The sequence below is a fragment of the Chironomus tepperi genome, unplaced genomic scaffold (genome assembly GCF_022539635.2).
Source record: "Chironomus tepperi strain 1889 unplaced genomic scaffold, CSIRO-AGI_Ctep_v1 contig_309, whole genome shotgun sequence".
In the NCBI taxonomy this organism is placed as follows: Eukaryota; Metazoa; Arthropoda; class Insecta; order Diptera; family Chironomidae; genus Chironomus; species Chironomus tepperi.
The window spans coordinates 1,599,760-1,620,018 of record NW_027226431.1 but is presented as its reverse complement, the minus strand read 5'-3'; the positions used below and the strand labels follow the sequence as shown (position 1 = coordinate 1,620,018).

Sequence of the window (20,259 nt, the reverse complement as noted above, 5' to 3'; positions counted from 1 at the left end):
AAATTCCAATGAAAAACAAATTGTTTATGTTCAAAAAAATGAAATTTTAATTGTTTAATTGCACGAAAACATATTTTTTGTTCTTAATTTTTAAAACAATATTACTTTAATTTATGCTACCCAGCCCACATAACATTTCTTTACAACTTAGAACAAATCCTAAATTACATAAATTCCAATTCATCTGAATCAGATGTTGATTTGACTCATAGTTTATAAGTATATTGTATGCAGATATAAATGGTTATTAAAGGATTAAGTGCACCATATCTACCAGCTGATATAGCTTAGAATAGAGCTCAGAGTCGAGTTGGATATTGTATGGACCCTAACAGGCAAAAAGCATGCTTTCTTGGTACTTTACCAAAAAGTGATCTCTTTGCCTGTTAGGAAGATAATGTCGATTCTAGTGTACCTCCATATCCAATTCGAGCTCCAATTTCGAGTAAACTTAAAGTAGCGGTGCGTTATGTCCAAATATAACAAAAATCTCCATATTTCAGTCCATCATTCATCCATTTATATCCTCAGTTCATATATTTAAAATATGTCAGAATATAAGCTATAAAGTCTTGTATTTATAGCTATCTTCCATGTCATATTCAGTATAATTGTTTATAATTAGAGTCCATTTTTCACATTTCACCCAGCGAAAAAAATATATAAAATGACAACATAAATTATTCAAATTAACTACGTTTTCCAACACCATGTGTCAATCTCCTCTGTTGCATCGATCGGAATACAATTGCAACTACAACAGGCCATAAAAGAGTAAATGCAAAAAATGACGGCGACACGTCCTTAAAAGGCCACCATGATGGATATTTTCGTCGTCGTTGTTGTTCTTTGTCAGCCAGGATCTAAAAGAATTTAAGGATTTTGGAAATGTTTTGATGTTTATTGTTGTTGCTTTTTTTAAATTGTAAATTTTATTTTTGTAAAAAGTGTAAAATATAAATTGAAACTGGTGCAGGAATGATTATTAATGGTATATAAAATTTAGATCTGGCTTCTTTCTGTTGAACACAATCAAGTGGATTAAAATGAGCTTTTAAAATGAGTATTAATGGTTAATTTTAATATTTTTTGAGAGGTTATGATTGATAAATTAAGGAAATGATTTGAATCACATTCGATTTTAAGTTTTTCTGAGTCATTTGATAAGAATTCATAGCCAAATTTGCCTCTATTTATTATCATTTCCTTCTATCAACCTCTAAAACAGCGGTGAGCAACCTTTCATTATTCGCAGCACACCTAGATGGATAGCCAACGGACGGCATACGGATCAAGGAATTTCCATAAAATTTTGGACGTCCACTAGTGTGTCGCGTCACCCAGTCTGCCCACCACTGCTTTCAAACCTCTTAATAACTAACTGAACACAAGATTTTCATCAAAAATTTAGCCAGAAAGGAGCCAGAGTAACTAACAAACAGGTATTTTGTTCATAACGTGCTATAAACACTTAAATATAATACATTCTCAATGATACAAGTAAATATGTGCAAATTGTGTGCAAAAAATATGTAAAAATGTCTTAAAAGTATAAAAAAATGACAATTGGAAATGAATTAAAGCTCAATGGACATGTGTAAAGGTTCGAAGAAAACAATACAAAAAAAATTATAATTTATTTATAGCCAGAAAGCATAACCACGGAAAAAGGATAATATCGAGCATGTTTTAAGAACGAATTTTCTGCGAATAGAGAAAAAAAAAGATAAAGAAAAAAATAAATAAATTAAGAAACAGAAATTATGTAAAATTATAAGGATCAAAAAGTGAGTTAAACTTTAAAAGTGTCAAAAATAATAAAAAGGATAGTTTTTAGACAGGAAGTGGATTATTAACTTTGAAGAAGTAAGGAATGAAAATTAATCAATTCTGTCAAAATTAAATTGATTGTTTGGGTGACAATTTAGTTAAATTAAGCGTTGTTGATTCCGTTTAATCGAGTTTTATCAACGCTTAAGGTTTATCAAGTTACCCACTTCCATTATTTTGTATTATTTTCCATTATTTATTCTAAAAATTGTTATTTTTTGCTTTCAAATCAGTAAAAGTATGAAAGTTTTCTTCATCCTGTCATTCCCGAGGCCGAAACCAAAACCTAAGGGTTTCCCAATGCCGAAACCGAGACCGAGATTTCGGGAAACCTTTTTCTATATCTCGGAAAGCACAAGACAAAGAAATGACAAAAAAACAAACCAAAGGCTGACTTGACTCTGATTTGAGACCGGATTTCCTTGAATCTGACTAAAGATCAGAGTCACACTGGTCTGGAATCGGGTTTTTGTCCGTTTCTAAGCCGTGTGCCTTCTGAATACATTTTTTCCTATTTCATTTCCCTAGTACAGATAATATTAAACACAATTCAAAGTCGATTCGAATTTTGTATGGAGTAAGATGACTCGACATCACACAAAATCCGAGTCGACTTCGAGCTTTCGTATTGAAAACTAGAGCTTTAAACTCAAATCAACCTACAAATCAATCAAATTTCCATAAAAACTCTCCTCAACATCCAAGAAGTAAAATAATCAGTCTATGAAAATCAGCTCACAATCAATAAGCTGTAAATTGACACAAATTTAACGCTAACTAACACAAAACATACAAGACACCGTAAACAGAAGTAGATGATACATATTAGACGTGATTAAAATGTTTGTGCAAAGAAAAACAAAGGAAAAAACAGAAGTGAATGAGAATAATGATTTTTTGCATGACATGAACACCTTATTTGTCAACATACGTGTGTTCATCACTAATTGTTACTTATTGTACTCTTCATTGAACAATTTAAAAAACAATTACATAATCATAATAATAAGCATAAACAAAACACCTGTTAGTTGTTTTTTTTTGGGAACTTTTAAGAATCTATAATTAAGTAAAAGTTTATTTACCTTTTGCTCAAGTACATTCAACCGTGTATTGACTTGTTGCAAATCTGCTTTCATATTATCCGTTATACTATGAACGAGGTGTGTCACTATCGATGGATCAATATTAAGCTTATTTGTCACTTCTGTCATTGGCTGAAAAATAAGGAAGTTTGTAACTATTTGATTCCTTGCCAATTTCTTGTCTTTAAATTACCTTTTTATGAGCTATTCCACCATTATGATGCGTATAGTTTAGTGCTGGGCGGGATTCTGCTATGACTATTTCATCCTGTTGAAGAAATTCAAATGACCTTTGTTAATTAGATGATCAACAAATCAATAGTTTATGCCATAAACAGCCTTCTCTATTGTGCATTGCTGTTGATTCAACTAAATGTAGTAACTTGGGCGGAAATCATATTAAAAATTCATATTGGAAGTTGTATGTTAACCCGAGCATCAAAAGAAAATGTAATTTCAACAAAACATAAGGCATTAACACATCTACATAGTAGCTGTTAATGGCTGAATATTTCAAAATGTGCATTTATGTTTTCATAAAACGATTTCAACATAAAATGTTGAATCATAAAGTTCATTTGGTCATCTTATAATGAAGGGAAGTTCGGAAATTACGTATCGTAGGCAGAGACAGCTTTTGGGTACCGTAGTGGTATGGCAATGTCTAGAAGGCATGCTCTTTGCCTGTTAGAGTAAGAGATTATGAGGGGGTGGGCGATGAAGTTGGAATCATGTTATGGAGTCTATACGAGATGGTATTTTAAGCTATTCGTAATTTACAAACGTTCCCTAATCCAATTTGTGGATTTCCTGTACACAACCTTACAACTGAATGTCAAATCAACAGCAACAAGGTAAATCAAACTCTATACAGCAACTACATTAAGTAATAACAAACCAAAATTACCTCAACTGTATCAATATATTCCTCATCATCGTCTGTCGATGTCTCCGACGGACTACTACTATATGTCCTAGCATTTTGTCGTCCATTGCTGGCTGCAGTATAAGTTTCATTTGGAATGTCATTAATATCACGTATTGTTTCAACTATACGTTCACGTAACGGTGAATTTGACTGTGATTTACTTCTCATAAATTCAGGTGCAACAAGTTCTAAATCCTCAACACTAATTTTATCTAACTCACTTAATGATTCGTAAAAATCAGCAACATTTGCTGTGAATGACATTGTTTCAACAATTTTCTTAAGTTCATCAACATATGATTCCATAGCTTTTTCTTTTGGCATATCGCCTAATCTCTTCCATGCATCATATTTTGCTTTACCGACAATATCCCAAAATGCCGGACGACGTGATTTACAAGGTCCTTCCGTTGCTTGTTTGAAATATGAGTAGAAACGTAACATCATGTCATAGCTGGGTTGGTAAGACCCTAAAAAAGCAAAATTTAAATAAAAAATGGAAATGACAAAAATGCATACGTGATGAATTTATTGCAACAGAAATGGTAGGGCAGCATAAAGTCGTCATTTGAAAATTTCAAAGGTATAAAATGTATTTCCACGTTTCTTATTAACCTACATAATTTTTGATCAGCAATACATCTTCTCATGCATTCACGTGTTATCTGTGTACAACCGTATTCATGGTCAAGAGAAACTCATTTATTATTGCATAATGCATGGCAAAATGTAATTTATTGTTGATTCAGTCTGTCAAGTGTTAAAAAATTTTCTTGCAATTAGCAGGTCATGAAAGATAGTCAACTCAATATTATGTGTCGTACGATTCATTCAGGTTTGCAGGAAATTTTATACAAACAAAAAAATATAAGCAATAAAATGGAATAAGGCATAATAAGGAACAGGTGATAATAATAAAATCAAACCAGACAATAACATGAAATCGAAAGTTTTGTCTTTGATACACATCATGTCATAGCTTTCTATCTCATCAAAATTATTCAAAAGTTTTATAATTCGAAAGTGACGTCAATTTTACTTATTAGCATATAGCATAAAAATGCAAATTCCCGGTGTGAATTTGAGTCCGGTTTTGTGTATAAATCAAGCGTCAGCATGCTAGGTTATTCACATCTGTTCCTTTCGAGATTACATTTTGGATCCTTCTATCCATCTCTGATTCTACCCTTCTACTCTATATTCCATCCCAAAGACATATTCAGTTCCATACCCTCTCCGTACCCAAACATTGAACATCACAACCCAACAACCACACACAATTATTCAATTAATGACGCAGCCTGACACAGCAGTTGATAAAAGTATTTCTTGCGAATCGTCATTAGTCCAGCTATCATAATCTCACGAGATTTATAGCCAAAAAGCTGCAGATAAATGTCAAAGTAAATTAAAAAGCGCTTGCAGGCAAAAAAAAAAAAATGTCAACTCAATTTTTGTTTTCATTCAATACCTTAAAAATCCATAACCAATTGCTTTGACCTTTACACACTTTTAAGTCCATACAGAAAATTCATTTGAAATGTTAATTACAGCGTTTTAATTTTATAGTCGATAGATTTTTCATTGCTTTTTTTCAAAAAGCTTGCAAAACTTCACAAATAATAGTTTTTTTTGTAGATTGTCGCTCACAGCAGTAATTGAGCAATAAGCAGGGTGGAAATATGAAACAGCAGCATAAAATGTCTTTAATCGATTAACATGCTTATGTGTGTCAAGACTAGTTGTTGATGATTGTTATTACAGAAACTTTATATTTTAGATGAAAAGGTTTGTTGAACTTTATGTTGATGGTAAGTTGAGAAGTATCTCAATTTCATGCTGATTCCGAGCAGCACAACGTGACTTCGATACATAGCAGTGTCATGTTGTTACGATACGGCTGATTTCGCTCTATTTTTCCCCAAACAGAACAGTGTGTTCGCTAGGACACCATACGACTATTGAAGGTAAGACGCTAAGTTGCTTTGAGTGCACCGTGAAGGCCTATATTCAAACCAATTTTAAGGCGAAAAATGTGATTCTCCGCATTCTGCTGCTCGAGTTTATCTTTTAAATTGTCACATTATGGAAATGGATGCATTTTTTGTCAAGTTTGTTTGGAAATATCAAGATGAATGTTTGGTATTTTCTGGGTATTTTTGTTTTTGTTGATGGTCAATGAAAGTGATGTCATTCTTGAAGACAAGGCATTCAACTTCAGTTCCTCAAATGAATGATTTTTTTTTGGGGTAATTCCCCGAAGTTTTCGCAAGATAAATTCATCTAATTAATACGTTAGACCAATTCTTCGTTTTCCTTGAGTTTTTTGAATGTATGGAACGGAATTACCACTAGCACGTACGTTTTACAGTCTACATAGCATTTGCTAATTTAATATGTAGTCTTAGTCTAGGAGGAAGATATAAACTTTATGATACTTAAAGTGACAACTTTAGTAAGTTGAATTCTCAACAGAAGATAATTTTAAGTTAAAGAATATAAAACTTCCGCGTAGGATCTTTAGACCTTTTAGATGCGTGGACAAGGAAGTCATCCCAAGATTCTAGCAAGGATAAAACAACACTAAATATGAAGGATAAACTAAAACGATCAAGAAGATTTCTCTAAAGATCACAAGATTCTCATCATCACGTCTTCATAGCAAAATACTCAAAATAGCTCTAAATTACAAATCATCCATTTAAACAGCCTAGTTACTCCGAAAGCATTAAATAATTAACACTCAAATCATAATTAGAATCCACACACACTGCACACGATATTGCTGACCGATTCAATAACATATGCCAATTACAGCTCAATTATGTTGTTTATTAAATTGAAAATTAATCATTAAGCTGCAGCACTTGACATAGAGTAAATTTTCGATCAAGAACAAATGTTATTAAAAGTTCAAGAACGGTTAAAATAGCAGCAACCACACCGCCACAATTCTACAAATATGCAATGTCATGAAAAGTTCAGGTTTTTATGCAGAACGTGTATACATGATTTCAATTTTAATTGCAAAGTATTTTTGTATGACATTTTAATAGAAGAATAGACCATAAATCAATTGAGACAAGTTTACATTTACAATACTAGATTTGTCTTCATTGTAATGTCCAATGCACTAAGTGCGAAACAACAAGCCACAAGAGATCTAATTAAATAATTACCGTTGTGATGAATTATGTGAACTAATCATAGTACCGACTAGATTTATGATACGTGTGGGGCATTAAATAGTTTATCTAGCTATGAACAATTTCTCGAGATCATAATTACTTGAGATTATAAGATCTGTAAATGGTACGTGGCTACTCGTTGAACAATTTTAAAATGCACTAAATTCAAAAACGCAATAATTATGCAAATGTTATGGTTATTTGATTGAGTAGGATAATTTTTATACTTTGTAAGTAATTAGGTCATCAAATAAGCAGCACTTAATGCACTTTTATTAACGCAAACTGTTTGCAATAATAATGCATGAAGCTTTCTAGAATCAATAAAAATGAAAACAAAGCATGGGAAAATTAACAATTCATCATTTGTTTTCAGTTGTCATGAAAAAGCTTTTTGATGTACATAGAGTTGTTGGAAATTGACTGTGTTCTGGAGAATGAATGAATGGTTAGATTGGATGCTTTGAAGAATAGTATTGGAAACTAGTCCGGACAGACAATGAGCATACTCTGCTAAATGAGATCTATATGATTCAATCACTAAACTTTAGTGTCTGTTCGGGTAAACTAGACTTGACACTAAATATGATCTCTTAAAAGTAATTTCCAAATATAATCCGAGATCTTGCAATGGTTATCATATGCAATTAGTCCAAAAGATCAAAGAAACCGAAAAAGTCAATCCGATAATTAACACAAAATCACCTCTGAATCTTGAACTTTAGAGTTAATCCCAAATTTATCTAAAATTACCTCCAAAAATGCTCTTTCATGACAATAAGCTGCTCGATTATGATCACAGTTGTAAACTCTATTATGCTTAAAGCAATTGTATGCTTAATTTATTTGTAAGACTAAGTAGACCCTACATACATCTTATTACATCTATTGACACGTGATATCTAATTTTACACCAAAAATTTTAAGGTCACTGCCGTCAAACTTCCTTGTTTGATTTAATCTTCAGGAAATTCTTTGTTGACATTTTAACCCAAACACATGTCCAGGAAAGAGATCTTAATTTAACTTCCATTCTCTTCAATTTAATGGACAGTTTTATATTCATCTCACATGTGACAAGTCGCACGATCAATCAATTTAAAGTAGTTTTTGCGAATGAATAGTTTGAGTAATTAGAATATTCGCGAAAACAAACATTCAAGGTCTTAAGTCATGCGTGGAGAATTCCGAGTTCTTTTTCACTACAATTCTCAGTTTCTCTTGTTGCTTTTTCAATGAATTTCATAATATTGATAAGAGAATAAAGAGATGTGGAACTGTTTGCAAATATTGAATGCATCTTTTCTCTTTGTTCATCACACGTCTGGTATGAGAATAATGAACAATCCAGTTCAATATTCTTCTCATGTGCTTGAAATAATAATGACTGTATGATTCGATACATGAAAATATTCAGTTCTTTTACAGTAATGGAAATTAACCATATCCTTCAACTTTAGTGTTGTAATTACAGAGTTGTTGTGTTGGAAGTGGGGAATTCTAGAAAACTTCGATGTCCGATTGCTTCTTGGAGACCCATTAATGCTAATTTATGAGAATACGTCACTAATTTGTCGGAACAATCCGTGAGCTCTAAGCTTACGTACCATCCCTGAATCTAATCAACCATAATTCGAATTGCTTCAATGAAAACATTTTCCTATTATTATTAGAAACTGGAGATTAAAGATCACAAGTACGAGTATACAGGTTTGTGCAATTCGAATAATAGTCGATGAATTATCTTAGATATTTGAAATGGTCATGTCTTAACAAACCATATGTAAGAGATTTACCCTTGAAAATAAGTAAAGTTATGAGAGATGATGATTTTTTTTTTTGTGGTACACGACGTAAGATTGTAGTGAAATGAAATGGTATGTATTTTGGAAAGTCGGAGTTTCGTAAACATTGTATATGCATTGCATGGATTATTTAATAATTGACCTTCATTTTTTTTCTCACTTGAGAAAAGAAAGAAAGAAAAAAGTATTTCGTGTACTCAAAAAAAAAGTTACAGATTAAAAAAATTTACGTTGACCGATATACAGTCTATCGTAAAATGTGTAAAGGGTCGTTAATTGTATTGGAGCTATGAATAGCAAATTTATGTCATAACTCGTTTGAAATTATAGGGAAAATAGATAGTTTTTTGAATATTACGTCGCTAAGCAACAAATTAATTTAAATGTAGGTAAGTGTTGGGCACCTTTCTCTTAATACGTATTTACAAATCGAAAAAAATGACATAACTTGATGCAGATTGCGGATGGTCATTTTATGAGATGAAATTTTAACATGAAAGAAATTTGAATATTTGATTACACCGAAAAAGATTTCCATCAATCTTTAATAACCTTATGCATTCATGCTGCATATCTTGATATTGCTTTATATAGACAGACACAAGATCGGATGACTAGCAAACGACATAATTAATTTTTGTCATGTAAATGTCAAGAGTCTGTTCATGTTGACCCGGTTTGTTCTTCTTTTCATTCTCGTCTGATTACTTTATGCTTGCCTTTACTAATCGATTGCCATTTCTTCTTTGTCTTCTTATCAATAATAGATTTTTAGGTACCTTTGGGTGGTAATCCTTTAATTACATTCACTGCTGCTTTAAATCTCTCCTCCATCGACATCTTTAGCACTTTTTTTTATTTACTAGTGACCTTTGATTGCACAAAAATATCTTACTAAGTATTCTTGATAAGCTTAATTTATTATTATCCCGAATCTTATCAGAAAAAAAATTCCTTTTGATTTCTTTCTTTTTTTCTTTTCGTTAAAATCTATTAAAATACACTATTTAAACTAGATACAGTGAAGGAGCTTTTTGAGTTGCGTTGTTATCCATTAAATGCTCAACACTAACTAACTATTTAAGCTTTATTCAATGGATAATTTTTGAAAAACTTGTTTTTACTCAAATATTATTTTTTCAGACTTTGGACATTGTGAAAAAAATCGTTGAAAATATTTTTGAATTTGTTCGGAAAATTTTGAATTATTTATGGTCGTTACAACGAGTTTGTCAATTTTATGATTTTTCAACTATTCTATTAATTAATCTTACAAGATATGCCTTTGCAATCTTTAATTGTTAAACAATTTATTTAGAAAAAGCAGTTCGGATAACTGTAGATGGTGTTTTCGAGATTATTCGAATAATCCACGTCCTTTATATCATTTTCCCATGTAACGGACAAGGAAACTTTTAAAAGATTTCAAAAATATTGTAAACAAAAACTGCTCAACCCTCGCAAAACATGTGAAAAAATTACACCAAGCTTTTTATTAAGAATTTTTAATATAAATAGTGTAATTAATTAAATTAAGGAAAAATGAGTTTCGGCAAGAAGATTTTAGAGAAATATGGATACAAAGAAGGCGAAGGTAAGCGATTAAACTTGACATTACTTTAGAAAATTAATAAAAATTAATGATATTTTAGGTCTCGGAAAGAATCAGAATGGAATAATTGAGCCGATCAAGGCAAACTTCAAATTTGATAACACAGGACTCGGCGACAAAGGTCCAGTAAAGGAGGATCACTGGTGGGAACGGATTTATCAAGAAGCAAGCACTAATATCAATGTTAATAAATCTGAAAAAGGCGAAATTGGCATCGACTTGACAGACAAAGAAGGAGTTGAAATCACAAATAAAAGCTATTCATTAAAGAAACTCAAAAATGCCAATTCCAAACTACATTACGGCAATTTCCTTAAATCAGCGACACTTCTTGCGAATAAAGGCGTAGAAAAGGAAATTGAAGGGCATTTAAAGACCGAGGATATAGAGATTAAGCCATTTGAAGTGATGTCAGACGAAGCTTTACTTAAAGCATGCGAGTTTCGAACAGCACACAAAGGTAAACAATCATTTTCAGTCACGATAATCGTGAAATTTAATTACGTTTATTTCAATATCTTTATAGGCGCACGTCATGGCTTAAAATTGAGTGGAAAACTGCAAAGAATAGCTGAACAGGAAAAAGCTCTTCTGGAAAAAATGAAAACCAATCGAAGTGAAGTATTTAAGCTACCATTAGAAAGCAACACAGGCACCAGGAAAGCAAAGAAAAGATCATTAGAATTGGATACCTCAAAAGACAGCAGTGATGATGATGAGAAGTTACCTATAAATTTAGATAACAACAATAGAGTCGTATCTAAAACAAAGAAAAAGAAGGAAAAAAAGCAAGTTAATGATTTAGCAGAACAAATATTGTCATTTGGATTAGACAAAAGTGAGTCACAAGAAAGCGTTCTGCCTAGCACACAACAAAATTCGATTGTCCATCAAGACACTCCAATTAAGAAAAAGAAGAAGGATAAATCCAGTAAACGAGAATCTGATGAATTAAACAAAATTGTTGAGGAAATAGAGCAGATAGATGAGGCACGACTTAAAAGGAAGAAGAAAAAGTCTAAAAAAGAGAAAACTAATATCCTTGATGATGATGAGACCATGTCTGATGCCGCAACAAAAAAACCAGAACCTGTCATCAAACCAAAACGTGTAAAAATTGATGATGACTCAGCCGCGGAAGCAAGCGTCAGTTCAGATGAGGATATTGATAAAATTAATGAAATACATCACATAAATTTGAGTAATAGTAAAGTCGCAGCCGGTGAATTGAGAGATAAAAATTACGAAAGCAGCAGCAGGAAGAAGAAAAAGAAGAAGGTCAAAACTAAGGCATCATTAATTAGTGACGATAGCTGGAAAATCACACATAAAAAGATGGATAAATATGAGGCCAAAAAACTGAAACTTAAAAGCAAGTTAGATAAGTTACCGAAGGAGGAACCTAAGCTATCCAAAAAGGCAAAAAAGAAGCAACGGAAGGAAGCCAAAAAGGAGTTTGCGATGCTGACCGACACTGTTATTTCAGAAATGAGCTCTGTTCTATGAACTAGATTTTAATAACTGGATTTTTATTGAATTTCATCTTTTGAACTTTTACATGAATAAAGAATTGGTTTATTTTGTTAATTCTGTGCCTTAAATTAATAATTGTACTGTTTCATTGTTACTAACTGTTTAACGGAAAAAATATATTCGAATTTTCCCGAATTTCTTTCGTTAAGTTTTGAATTGAAGAAAGTCGTTAAATTTCAAATTTTTAAAAACCGTTAAATTTCAAAGACGTCAAGTCTCTCATTTCATATTTCAGTCATTAATCTCGACAAAATTTGTGAATTTGATAAATGTAGCATGTAAATCTCTTGCGATGGAAATCTAGATGAATAAAAACTGTCAATATACTTCTGATTAGCCCTGAGTAAATTCTTCAAGTCCTTTTTATTCATTTTTGACATGTTTTCCACCTGATTCTTAGCATTATCCAGCACATGCTGTTGATAAATTTTCATACCGTTAAATAAAGGATATTGTTTCGTACATGCCGCACATTTGCAATCATATTCGTAGCATTTTTTGGCTGTAAGTTTCCGAATGTCATACGATGATTCCTCAAAATTGAAAATGTGATTATAATACAGCACATCACCTTTCTTTAATGGATATTTTGTGAAATAGTGAAGCTTTCCGTCAAGTAAGATTGAGAATATGTTGCTGGCACATGAATGATCCATTAGATTGTACATAAAATTTACACTCAATGCTGTTGGTACATCTAATTGACGATCATAATGAACAATAAAGTCGAGTGTGCTTTGCATGATTAGGAAGTCAATCAGGAACTCCATGTGACTCTCTGTTGCAAATAATTCAATAATCTTTGGGTAAATAGGTAAAACTTTCTTAATTGTCTGAGTTAATTCATCTAAGCAATCATTTGTAGAAAAATGTTTTAAGGAAATCATCACAGCCTGCTTTTCAATATTCGTTGGTTTCGATGCATCAATATCAAATATGGTTTTGGTCTGCTTCTTACAGTTTTGTACAAATTCAATCATATCCTCAACAGATCCATTAAAGTGACTTAAAATCTCAAAGCATGATCGCAGACCGACTTGTATGCCACCAAAGTTAAATGGTACTTTTGCAATTTGAGTAGCTTCACATTCGTACTCGTGATGAAATTTGGCACTATCGTGACAGTCTTTGGAACAGAACATGGCTAAAATAAATCAGATAAGATAAATATCTATGGAATTTTATGGAATATTCTATGTTTACCTAATTGACACTTGATACATGGAATCAAATTCATGTTGTTACTTTTTAAGCAGTTCTTACAACGTCTATACAAGGCATTTTCGGACACAACTCCACAAAATGGATCTTCTGATGCGATTAATGTTGCTGACTTGATTGGCTTTATTGTGACTAATTTATTATCATTAGATATCCCAAGTGAGTTCAATACGTTTGGAACTTGTGGATGTGAATTTTTCCTTAGCTTCTTTTTGATGTTTTCTGATGAATGCTTCCTTTTCAAAAGTGGTACAAGTTCCTGTGATTCCTGCATTATTTCTTGTATCCATTCCTCATTTTCACTGCATTGCCTAAAATATTTTAAGTCAGCATAGATCTTTACACGTTTTTTGAAGACATCCAGTATGATTGATTGTGATTTTGCATTGGAAAGTGCTGTATTGTAATAAACTAATTTTTGTTCAATAGAATCATCACTTTCTGCTTTCAGCATGTAGAATTTCGCTGTTAGATCACATTTTCTGTTAAACATCACTTCACTCACGGCACTAGTGACTACAATAGGCATCTTATTACCAATTATTACTTTTTAAGGGATTTTGCAAAAACAATGTGATATTCCAAACGGAAAAATGAAATTTGAATCTCGACTGAGCGTTATGCAAGTTGAAAATTTATTCATTAACAGCGCATTCATTATATATTGTATGAATACATTATGTAGGTCTTTATGGCTGAAAAATGAGCTAATTGTAATATCCAAGTGCTGTATCTTATCCACAGAAAGGACATTTTTAATGTTTTCCATGATTTTCTTTAGATTTGGACAATCAGACAAAAAATCAACGACGAACATTTTTCATAAAATTCAAGCTAACCACGTGTAGGTCAGAAGAACGTAAACAAAAAAGTAACAAAATTAAATTTTATCAATAATTTTCGCATTTAACACATTAATTTACTTTCAGAATGAAGCCAAAACTCAATAAATACAGGAAACAAAAGCCTAAGCAGAAGACACGCAAGGAATTAAGGAAGGAAAAGCGTCAACAGAAAAAGTTAAATCGTTTTAGTTATCACAACACGAAAAAGGGCAAAACAGGCAATGGCAAGAATGAACATCCATCCAAAAAGAAGAATAAGGATGAATATGATAGCGAGGAAGAGTTTATGAATAGTGACAATGAGAATTTTGATGAAATGGACGAAGAAATTCCATCCAGTGAAGACGAAGTTGAGCAACCGGCAAAGTCTAAGAATGACCCCAATCAAAATCAAATGCAAAAGTTCTTGGACCGTCAAAAGAAAGAGCACGATGAATATTTCAGTGAAATCAAGTCGTCTCGAATAGATCAGCTCAAACAAGCCAATGAAGATGAAGACAAAATCATTGGAAAATATGAAAAATTATTAAAACTCAACAAAAAGAAGCGCAAAGACGGTGGCATATCCAAATTCAATGATGGGCTAGATTACCTCCTAGAATTGTGCACAGATGACAGCATCCAGAAAATGTATAAAGCAGCAAAAGAAGCTGCCGATTTTGAAGATCCAGATGAGTCACTTCCTAAAAAGCCTCCAAAAAAGAAGAGAAAAAAGGATGTCCAAGAATCTGATGATGAACCAGACCCTGAAGAGACAAAGGAACTGACTAGAAAGGCTGAAAAACTCAAGAAATTCGAGGAAAAATATTTCGGCGACGACGAAGATTTCTTTAAGAATAATCCAGAAATAGACAGTTGCGATGGAAGTGATTCAGAGTTAGAAGGAGATGATGATATTGAAGATCAAGACAGCGATGATGCTGGTTCTGGAAGTGATGAAGAAGATGCTGATGATTTAGGAAGTGACGAAGAAGATGCTGATGATTTAGGAAGTGACGAAGAAGATGGTGCTGATTTTGGAAGCGATGGAGAAGATGCTGCTGATTTTGGAAACGATGGAGATGATGCTGCTGATTCTGGAAGCGAAATTGGCGGCAACGATGATTTTGGTAGCGAAAATGAGCAATCAGGAAGTGATGAGTCAGAAGAGGAAGTAAAAGAAGACATTTATGGACGAAAAATTGACAAAAAAGGCAATTTAATCCAAGAAGATAAATCAAAGTACGTCCCACCGCATTTAAGGAAGTCACTAAAGTCAGTAGATGCTGAAAGTGATCCAAAAAGACGAGAAAAACTGCAAAATCTCAAACGACAAATTAACGGATTTATCAATCGTCTTGCGGAAGCAAATCTTCATAGAATATCCATCGATATTGAGAATATGTACAGCTCAAATGCACGAAATGACATGAATACAGTCCTTACAGAAGTCATTCAAAATTCACTAGTTTCAAATGTTCTAGCTAGAGATCGAGCAGTTTTGGAAAATACTTTATTGATTGCTGTTCTTCATGCCAATATTGGAAGTGAAATTGGCGCCTTTTTCCTTCAAATTCTTGTTGAAAGATTTGATAAACTTTTTAAGAATATCGACGCGACAGATGTTGGAAATAAGGAACTTGACAATGTCATCTTCGTGATTTGCCATTTATACACTTACAAGCTATTCAAGCATAACATAATTTATGAGATATTGGAAAAGCTGTGCTCAAAACTGACAGAAAAGAGAATTGAATGCATCCTGTTGGTATTAAAGTCAATTGGCTTTATTTTGAGGAAAGACGATCCAGTTGCATTAAAGGAATTCATCCTGAAAGCTCAAAAAATGTTAAATTCAAAGGAAGTTGAAAGCAACACAAGAATCACATACATGCTGGATGTTTTAATGGCTATAAAGAATAATAATGTCACTAAAATTCCTCAATATGATGCATCAATTGTCGATCACTTCCGTAAGCTTCTCAAACAGTTTGTAAGACCTGGAAAGTATGTAACAACATTGGCACTGACTTTAGATGACTTACTGAATGCTGAAGAGAGAGGAAAATGGTGGCTTGTTGGATCTGCATGGGCTGGCAATGATCCACAAGATAGGAACAAGAAAAGTGATTTCCAGGAAGAAACAACGAATGATGAGCAAAGGAATAAAATCATGGCACTTGCTAAAAAGCAGCGAATGAATACTGACGCAAAACGTAATGTCTTTTATGTCCTTATGACAGCTGAGGATTATGTTGATGCATTCGAAAAGATTTTATCATCCACAAATGACGAACGGACAATTATATCCGTTATCCTTCATTGTTGTCTATCTGAAAAGGAATATAATGAATATTATAGCGTGTTGGCACAAAAGTTCTGTGAACATAATCGAAAATACTTGTTAGCTATTCAATTTGCCGTGTGGGATAAAATCAAGGAACTAGACAATTTAAATCCAAAGCAAATCAATAATTTATCAAGGTTTTTGATATTTTTAATAGAAAATGACAATTTGCCATTGTCGGTGCTGAAAGTTGTTGAATTTGCACAAATTGAAAAGTCATCATTAAGATTGGTACGTCAAGTCATGCTCGGACTTTTGCTGGCAAAGGAAGAAAATTTTGAACGAATTTTTGAGAGAATTTCGCCAAGCATGAAGCTTAATGCATTTAAGGATCAACTTCGATTGTTCTTGAAAGTCTTCCTGCTTAAGGACAACACGTTGAAAATTAATGAGGAACAGATGCAGAAATTGGAATCAAGAATTGAAATGGCTGAAAAGTTCCTGTCATTAAGTCACATGTAAAATTCTTTTGTGAATTATTCAAGATTTATTATTAATTATTTTAATCACATTCTGAATTATAAGAAAATAAATTTTATTATTAATTAGTTTAATTAATTACGAATAGATATCTACTTATTACATTTAAATTGTCGTCAGGTTTGGATCTCAGTTGCCGGATTAAATTGCTAAATCCATAGGATTAAATTTTAAATCCATCAGATTAATTTTGTGGTGAAAAAAAATTGAGCGTTATTTTTAAAAAGATACTGACCGTTATATTTCAAATTTGTTTTGACCGTTATTTTTCAAATACTTTTTGACTGTTATTAATGTGCGGAAAATACTATACTAACTTAATCTATTTGATTTAAATTTCAATCCGCTAGACTGATGTCTACAAAAATTTAAGTTCCAGACTAAATCTCAAGAATAAACCCCAAACCTGACAATTTTTCTTCATTTTTTGACATGGAAGATTCACGATTCAATATTTTGGATATTGTTCTTAACATTAAAGGAAACAGTTGGTACACTTTGATAAAGTTTCATTGGAATTATATACGATTGAATATCTCTCATACCACCCTCATCACCTTCCTTAAAGCTACCTACATCCATTAATGTATATAAAGCAGTTCCAGCTAAAATCAATCCCGTACCAACTTTTGTAGGTGACGACGAATCAAACGAGAATGGATATTTCATAATACCAATTATCATGACTGCTAAGCTTAATGCAATCATACGGAACATGGAATCAGCAACTTTAATTACAAACAATTCCATCATATTACATGCAACAATAAAAATGATAAAGAACCACGCAATAATATTAAAATTATCAAAAAATCCATCACGCATTTCCATTCCATTAATATAATAATTACCAAAACATATAAACAATGACATAGGCACTACAAATAAGTTCAATTGTATTCCACGTATCCATAATGAGACATCAGATGACTTTAAATTCTTTTCTAATATAGCATAACTTAATCCATAACAGCATATGGCAGCAACAATAGAAATATAAGCATATAGCTCTTGGTCTTTAAATAAATTTGGTAATAATGTTGACATGATTTGATTCTCATGTGGAAAATATGTAAGTCCCATAGAAATAAATAGTATGGCTAATATTTGTGTCAACATGAACTTCCTCTTAATCAATAATAAGCAAAAGATTGCAACGCCTACGATATAAAAAGAATTTGCTGACTTTGACTCATTTGGTAGCATTTCGTTAGCGATGCCAATAAATTCTGTTGATAAAATTAGAAATACAGGCGGTAGTGCCATTTTGAATGTACTTTTGTAATCACTAAGAATATGTTTTGTTAGGCTGCTAAATAAATTCGATAAACTGCCTTCTTCCATTAGTAGAAATATTAGGAACAAAATTATTTGTAGCAGTCCGGCAAAGATGTTGACTGTAATGGAAAATATGTAAATAAATAATTAGTATGAATAACGAGCTTGTCAATCTTGTAATGTCGTGAGCATTGAGTGTGAATCTTCTCTTTTAATATTGAACAGCACTATGTTATGTATTGGTCAGGGCATGACGTCATGACGTTGAGTTGATGGAAAAACACTAAAGAGACATTGGGGACACTGACAGCGTAGTCAAGGTTATCAAACGGGAGGTAGTGTGCTGGTTTGGCTTATCGTGTTGAACAGCACTAAGTGCTCTAGGGGGTCCTTGCTTTGAATTATTATTGACAGGGGGTCTTGAAAATTAATTGCTACATTATGGATTGTAGGAATTGGCTTCTTTGATTATGTTTCAGTCAAAGGTATGCTATTAAGGCAGAAATACATTAGAACGATAAATAGTCTGAAACCGGGATTTGCATCTAAGACATCCAGTCATATCTACATATAATGACCTCTTCATTCGTTAAAGTTAAGACCGGTTAACTGAATTAATCACCAAAAGGTTGAAGATACAAGTCACTAGATACAAGAGGCCATATTCAGATCATTGCATGTTTTTATCAATAATCTCTTGAAATAGAGTTCAAGGAGTCGCTAAGTTGAATAATTTATCTATACTGGTGAAATCTAGACCACAAAGTATTATTAGCTACAAATTGACATCACGATGTAATCTACATCTGTTTGATGTTTTGTCGTCAACACGACTTCGTAGCACTTCTCTGAAGAAAGTGTTGAACTCCTTAGGTGAAGCCTTCAGTTCGAAATAATGATTTTCTATGTGACTAGTGACGTAGGTTTGTGAATCAAGCTCATGATCTTAAACAATGAACCTTAACATCATTTGCATATAACTATGTTATTGTCCATTTCATAGCCAAATTTCTAAGAAGAATGACTCATGGCTATCTATCTGGGACCTAGGAACACTGAGGACTGTGCAACACTTCAGAGCTTTTTCATTACAGAATTTAAATTTGAAATTTCCGTTAAATTTCCTTTACAATTTTGAATCGTTGACCACCCTCTTAATATCGAATAGAAGCATGATATCTCAGTCTATAGTTTCACCATCCGACAACTATCTTGCACTATCAGATTCGCCTACACATTGCTCAATACTCAAGATTCCACTCTAAATGCACTACATCAATCAATATTAATACTCACTCTTTGGCAACAAAAATTGTGAACTTATGTCCACTGAAAAGGCTTGTACTTGTAAATACAGGAACGTAAGTATGACAAAGCTAAAATATCGCAAAAGTGTTCCATATTTTTGCAATTTTCCTTGAATCCGGAGGAACTCTAAAAAAATATAGAAAATATAATCAATAATTCATGTACATGCAGACCTAATCTATATTATAAATTACTTTCACGATCCATTATCGCTTCTTGAAATAAATTAATTTTTATAATACGTCAGGATTAGCGTTTATTTTTCTATGACGAAATTTAATTCTTGGAATCTGAAGAAAGAGACAAAAAAAAGACGGTGTTGCGTTTTATGCTAGAAAGTCCATTGATTTCAACTATACAGCACTACATTTACACTAATTGTAGCTATTTTACTTCCATTAATCTTATAAAAATTAATTAATTTATCATTTTCTATTGAAAATGAAGATTTCTTTTAAAAAACTAATGTTAGCTGTGTGCGAACTAAAGTGATTTTTATAAATATAAGAACTGCATAATAAGTTGGGCAAACACTGCCGTTTAGCAGATGTACTAGATTCTTATGCTGTCTATTTCCATGTTTCTTATGGATGAAATTTTTAAGTTTGCATAAAAATTTCGGTTTGTTGTTTTTCATTACTGAACCGTACAAATGTAATTGTTTATGCTCCAAAACCATACAATTGTTATTGGCATGGACATAAAACCTTACAAATGTTTTTAAATGTCTCTAAAACTCGTCAAATTCAAAATTTAAACCATATAAAAGATTATAATTTTGATCAAAACCATACAAATGTTTTAAAAATTTAAATTTCAT

General features: G+C 32.3%; 5 protein-coding genes across 6 annotated transcripts; 2 read left to right on the top strand and 3 right to left on the bottom strand.

Annotated features, from left to right (window-relative positions):
- Positions 1–20: 20 nt before the first annotated feature.
- Positions 21–9,975, bottom strand: LOC139092738 (acyl-CoA-binding domain-containing protein 5A). 2 transcript variants are annotated; one of them, XM_070643267.1, is made up of 5 exons: positions 9,616–9,973; positions 3,823–4,313; positions 3,109–3,183; positions 2,916–3,047; positions 21–863 (listed from the first exon to the last, which is right to left on the bottom strand). In XM_070643267.1, the coding sequence occupies exons 1-5, from the start codon at positions 9,674–9,676 to the stop codon at positions 690–692; spliced, it is 933 nt and encodes a 310-aa protein (XP_070499368.1). In that variant the 5' UTR covers positions 9,677–9,973; the 3' UTR covers positions 21–689. The 2 variants fall into 2 exon arrangements, with proteins under 2 accessions (XP_070499368.1, XP_070499369.1); XM_070643268.1 differs by lacking the exon at positions 21–863 and adding an exon at positions 873–1,704 and having other exon boundaries at positions 9,616–9,975.
- A 247-nt stretch (positions 9,976–10,222) lies between these two features.
- LOC139092657 (G patch domain-containing protein 4-like) lies at positions 10,223–12,035 on the top strand. The gene is made up of 3 exons (XM_070643162.1): positions 10,223–10,430; positions 10,489–10,908; positions 10,975–12,035. Exons 1-3 carry the CDS (start codon positions 10,379–10,381, stop codon positions 11,952–11,954), a joined length of 1,452 nt encoding a protein of 483 aa, XP_070499263.1. The 5' UTR covers positions 10,223–10,378; the 3' UTR covers positions 11,955–12,035.
- Positions 12,036–12,193: 158 nt separating this feature from the next.
- On the bottom strand, positions 12,194–13,714 carry LOC139092658 (uncharacterized). Its single transcript, XM_070643163.1, has 2 exons — positions 13,185–13,714; positions 12,194–13,125 (listed from the first exon to the last, which is right to left on the bottom strand). Exons 1-2 carry the CDS (start codon positions 13,693–13,695, stop codon positions 12,206–12,208), a joined length of 1,431 nt encoding a protein of 476 aa, XP_070499264.1. The 5' UTR covers positions 13,696–13,714; the 3' UTR covers positions 12,194–12,205.
- A 326-nt stretch (positions 13,715–14,040) lies between these two features.
- On the top strand, positions 14,041–16,902 carry LOC139092794 (nucleolar MIF4G domain-containing protein 1 homolog). The gene is made up of 2 exons (XM_070643326.1): positions 14,041–14,073; positions 14,132–16,902. The coding sequence occupies exon 2, from the start codon at positions 14,133–14,135 to the stop codon at positions 16,833–16,835; it is 2,703 nt and encodes a 900-aa protein (XP_070499427.1). The 5' UTR covers positions 14,041–14,073; position 14,132; the 3' UTR covers positions 16,836–16,902.
- Positions 16,840–19,927, bottom strand: LOC139092795 (UDP-N-acetylglucosamine transporter-like). Its single transcript, XM_070643327.1, has 3 exons — positions 19,634–19,927; positions 19,428–19,565; positions 16,840–18,250 (listed from the first exon to the last, which is right to left on the bottom strand). The coding sequence occupies exons 1-3, from the start codon at positions 19,644–19,646 to the stop codon at positions 17,295–17,297; spliced, it is 1,107 nt and encodes a 368-aa protein (XP_070499428.1). The 5' UTR covers positions 19,647–19,927; the 3' UTR covers positions 16,840–17,294.
- Positions 19,928–20,259: the final 332 nt, after the last annotated feature.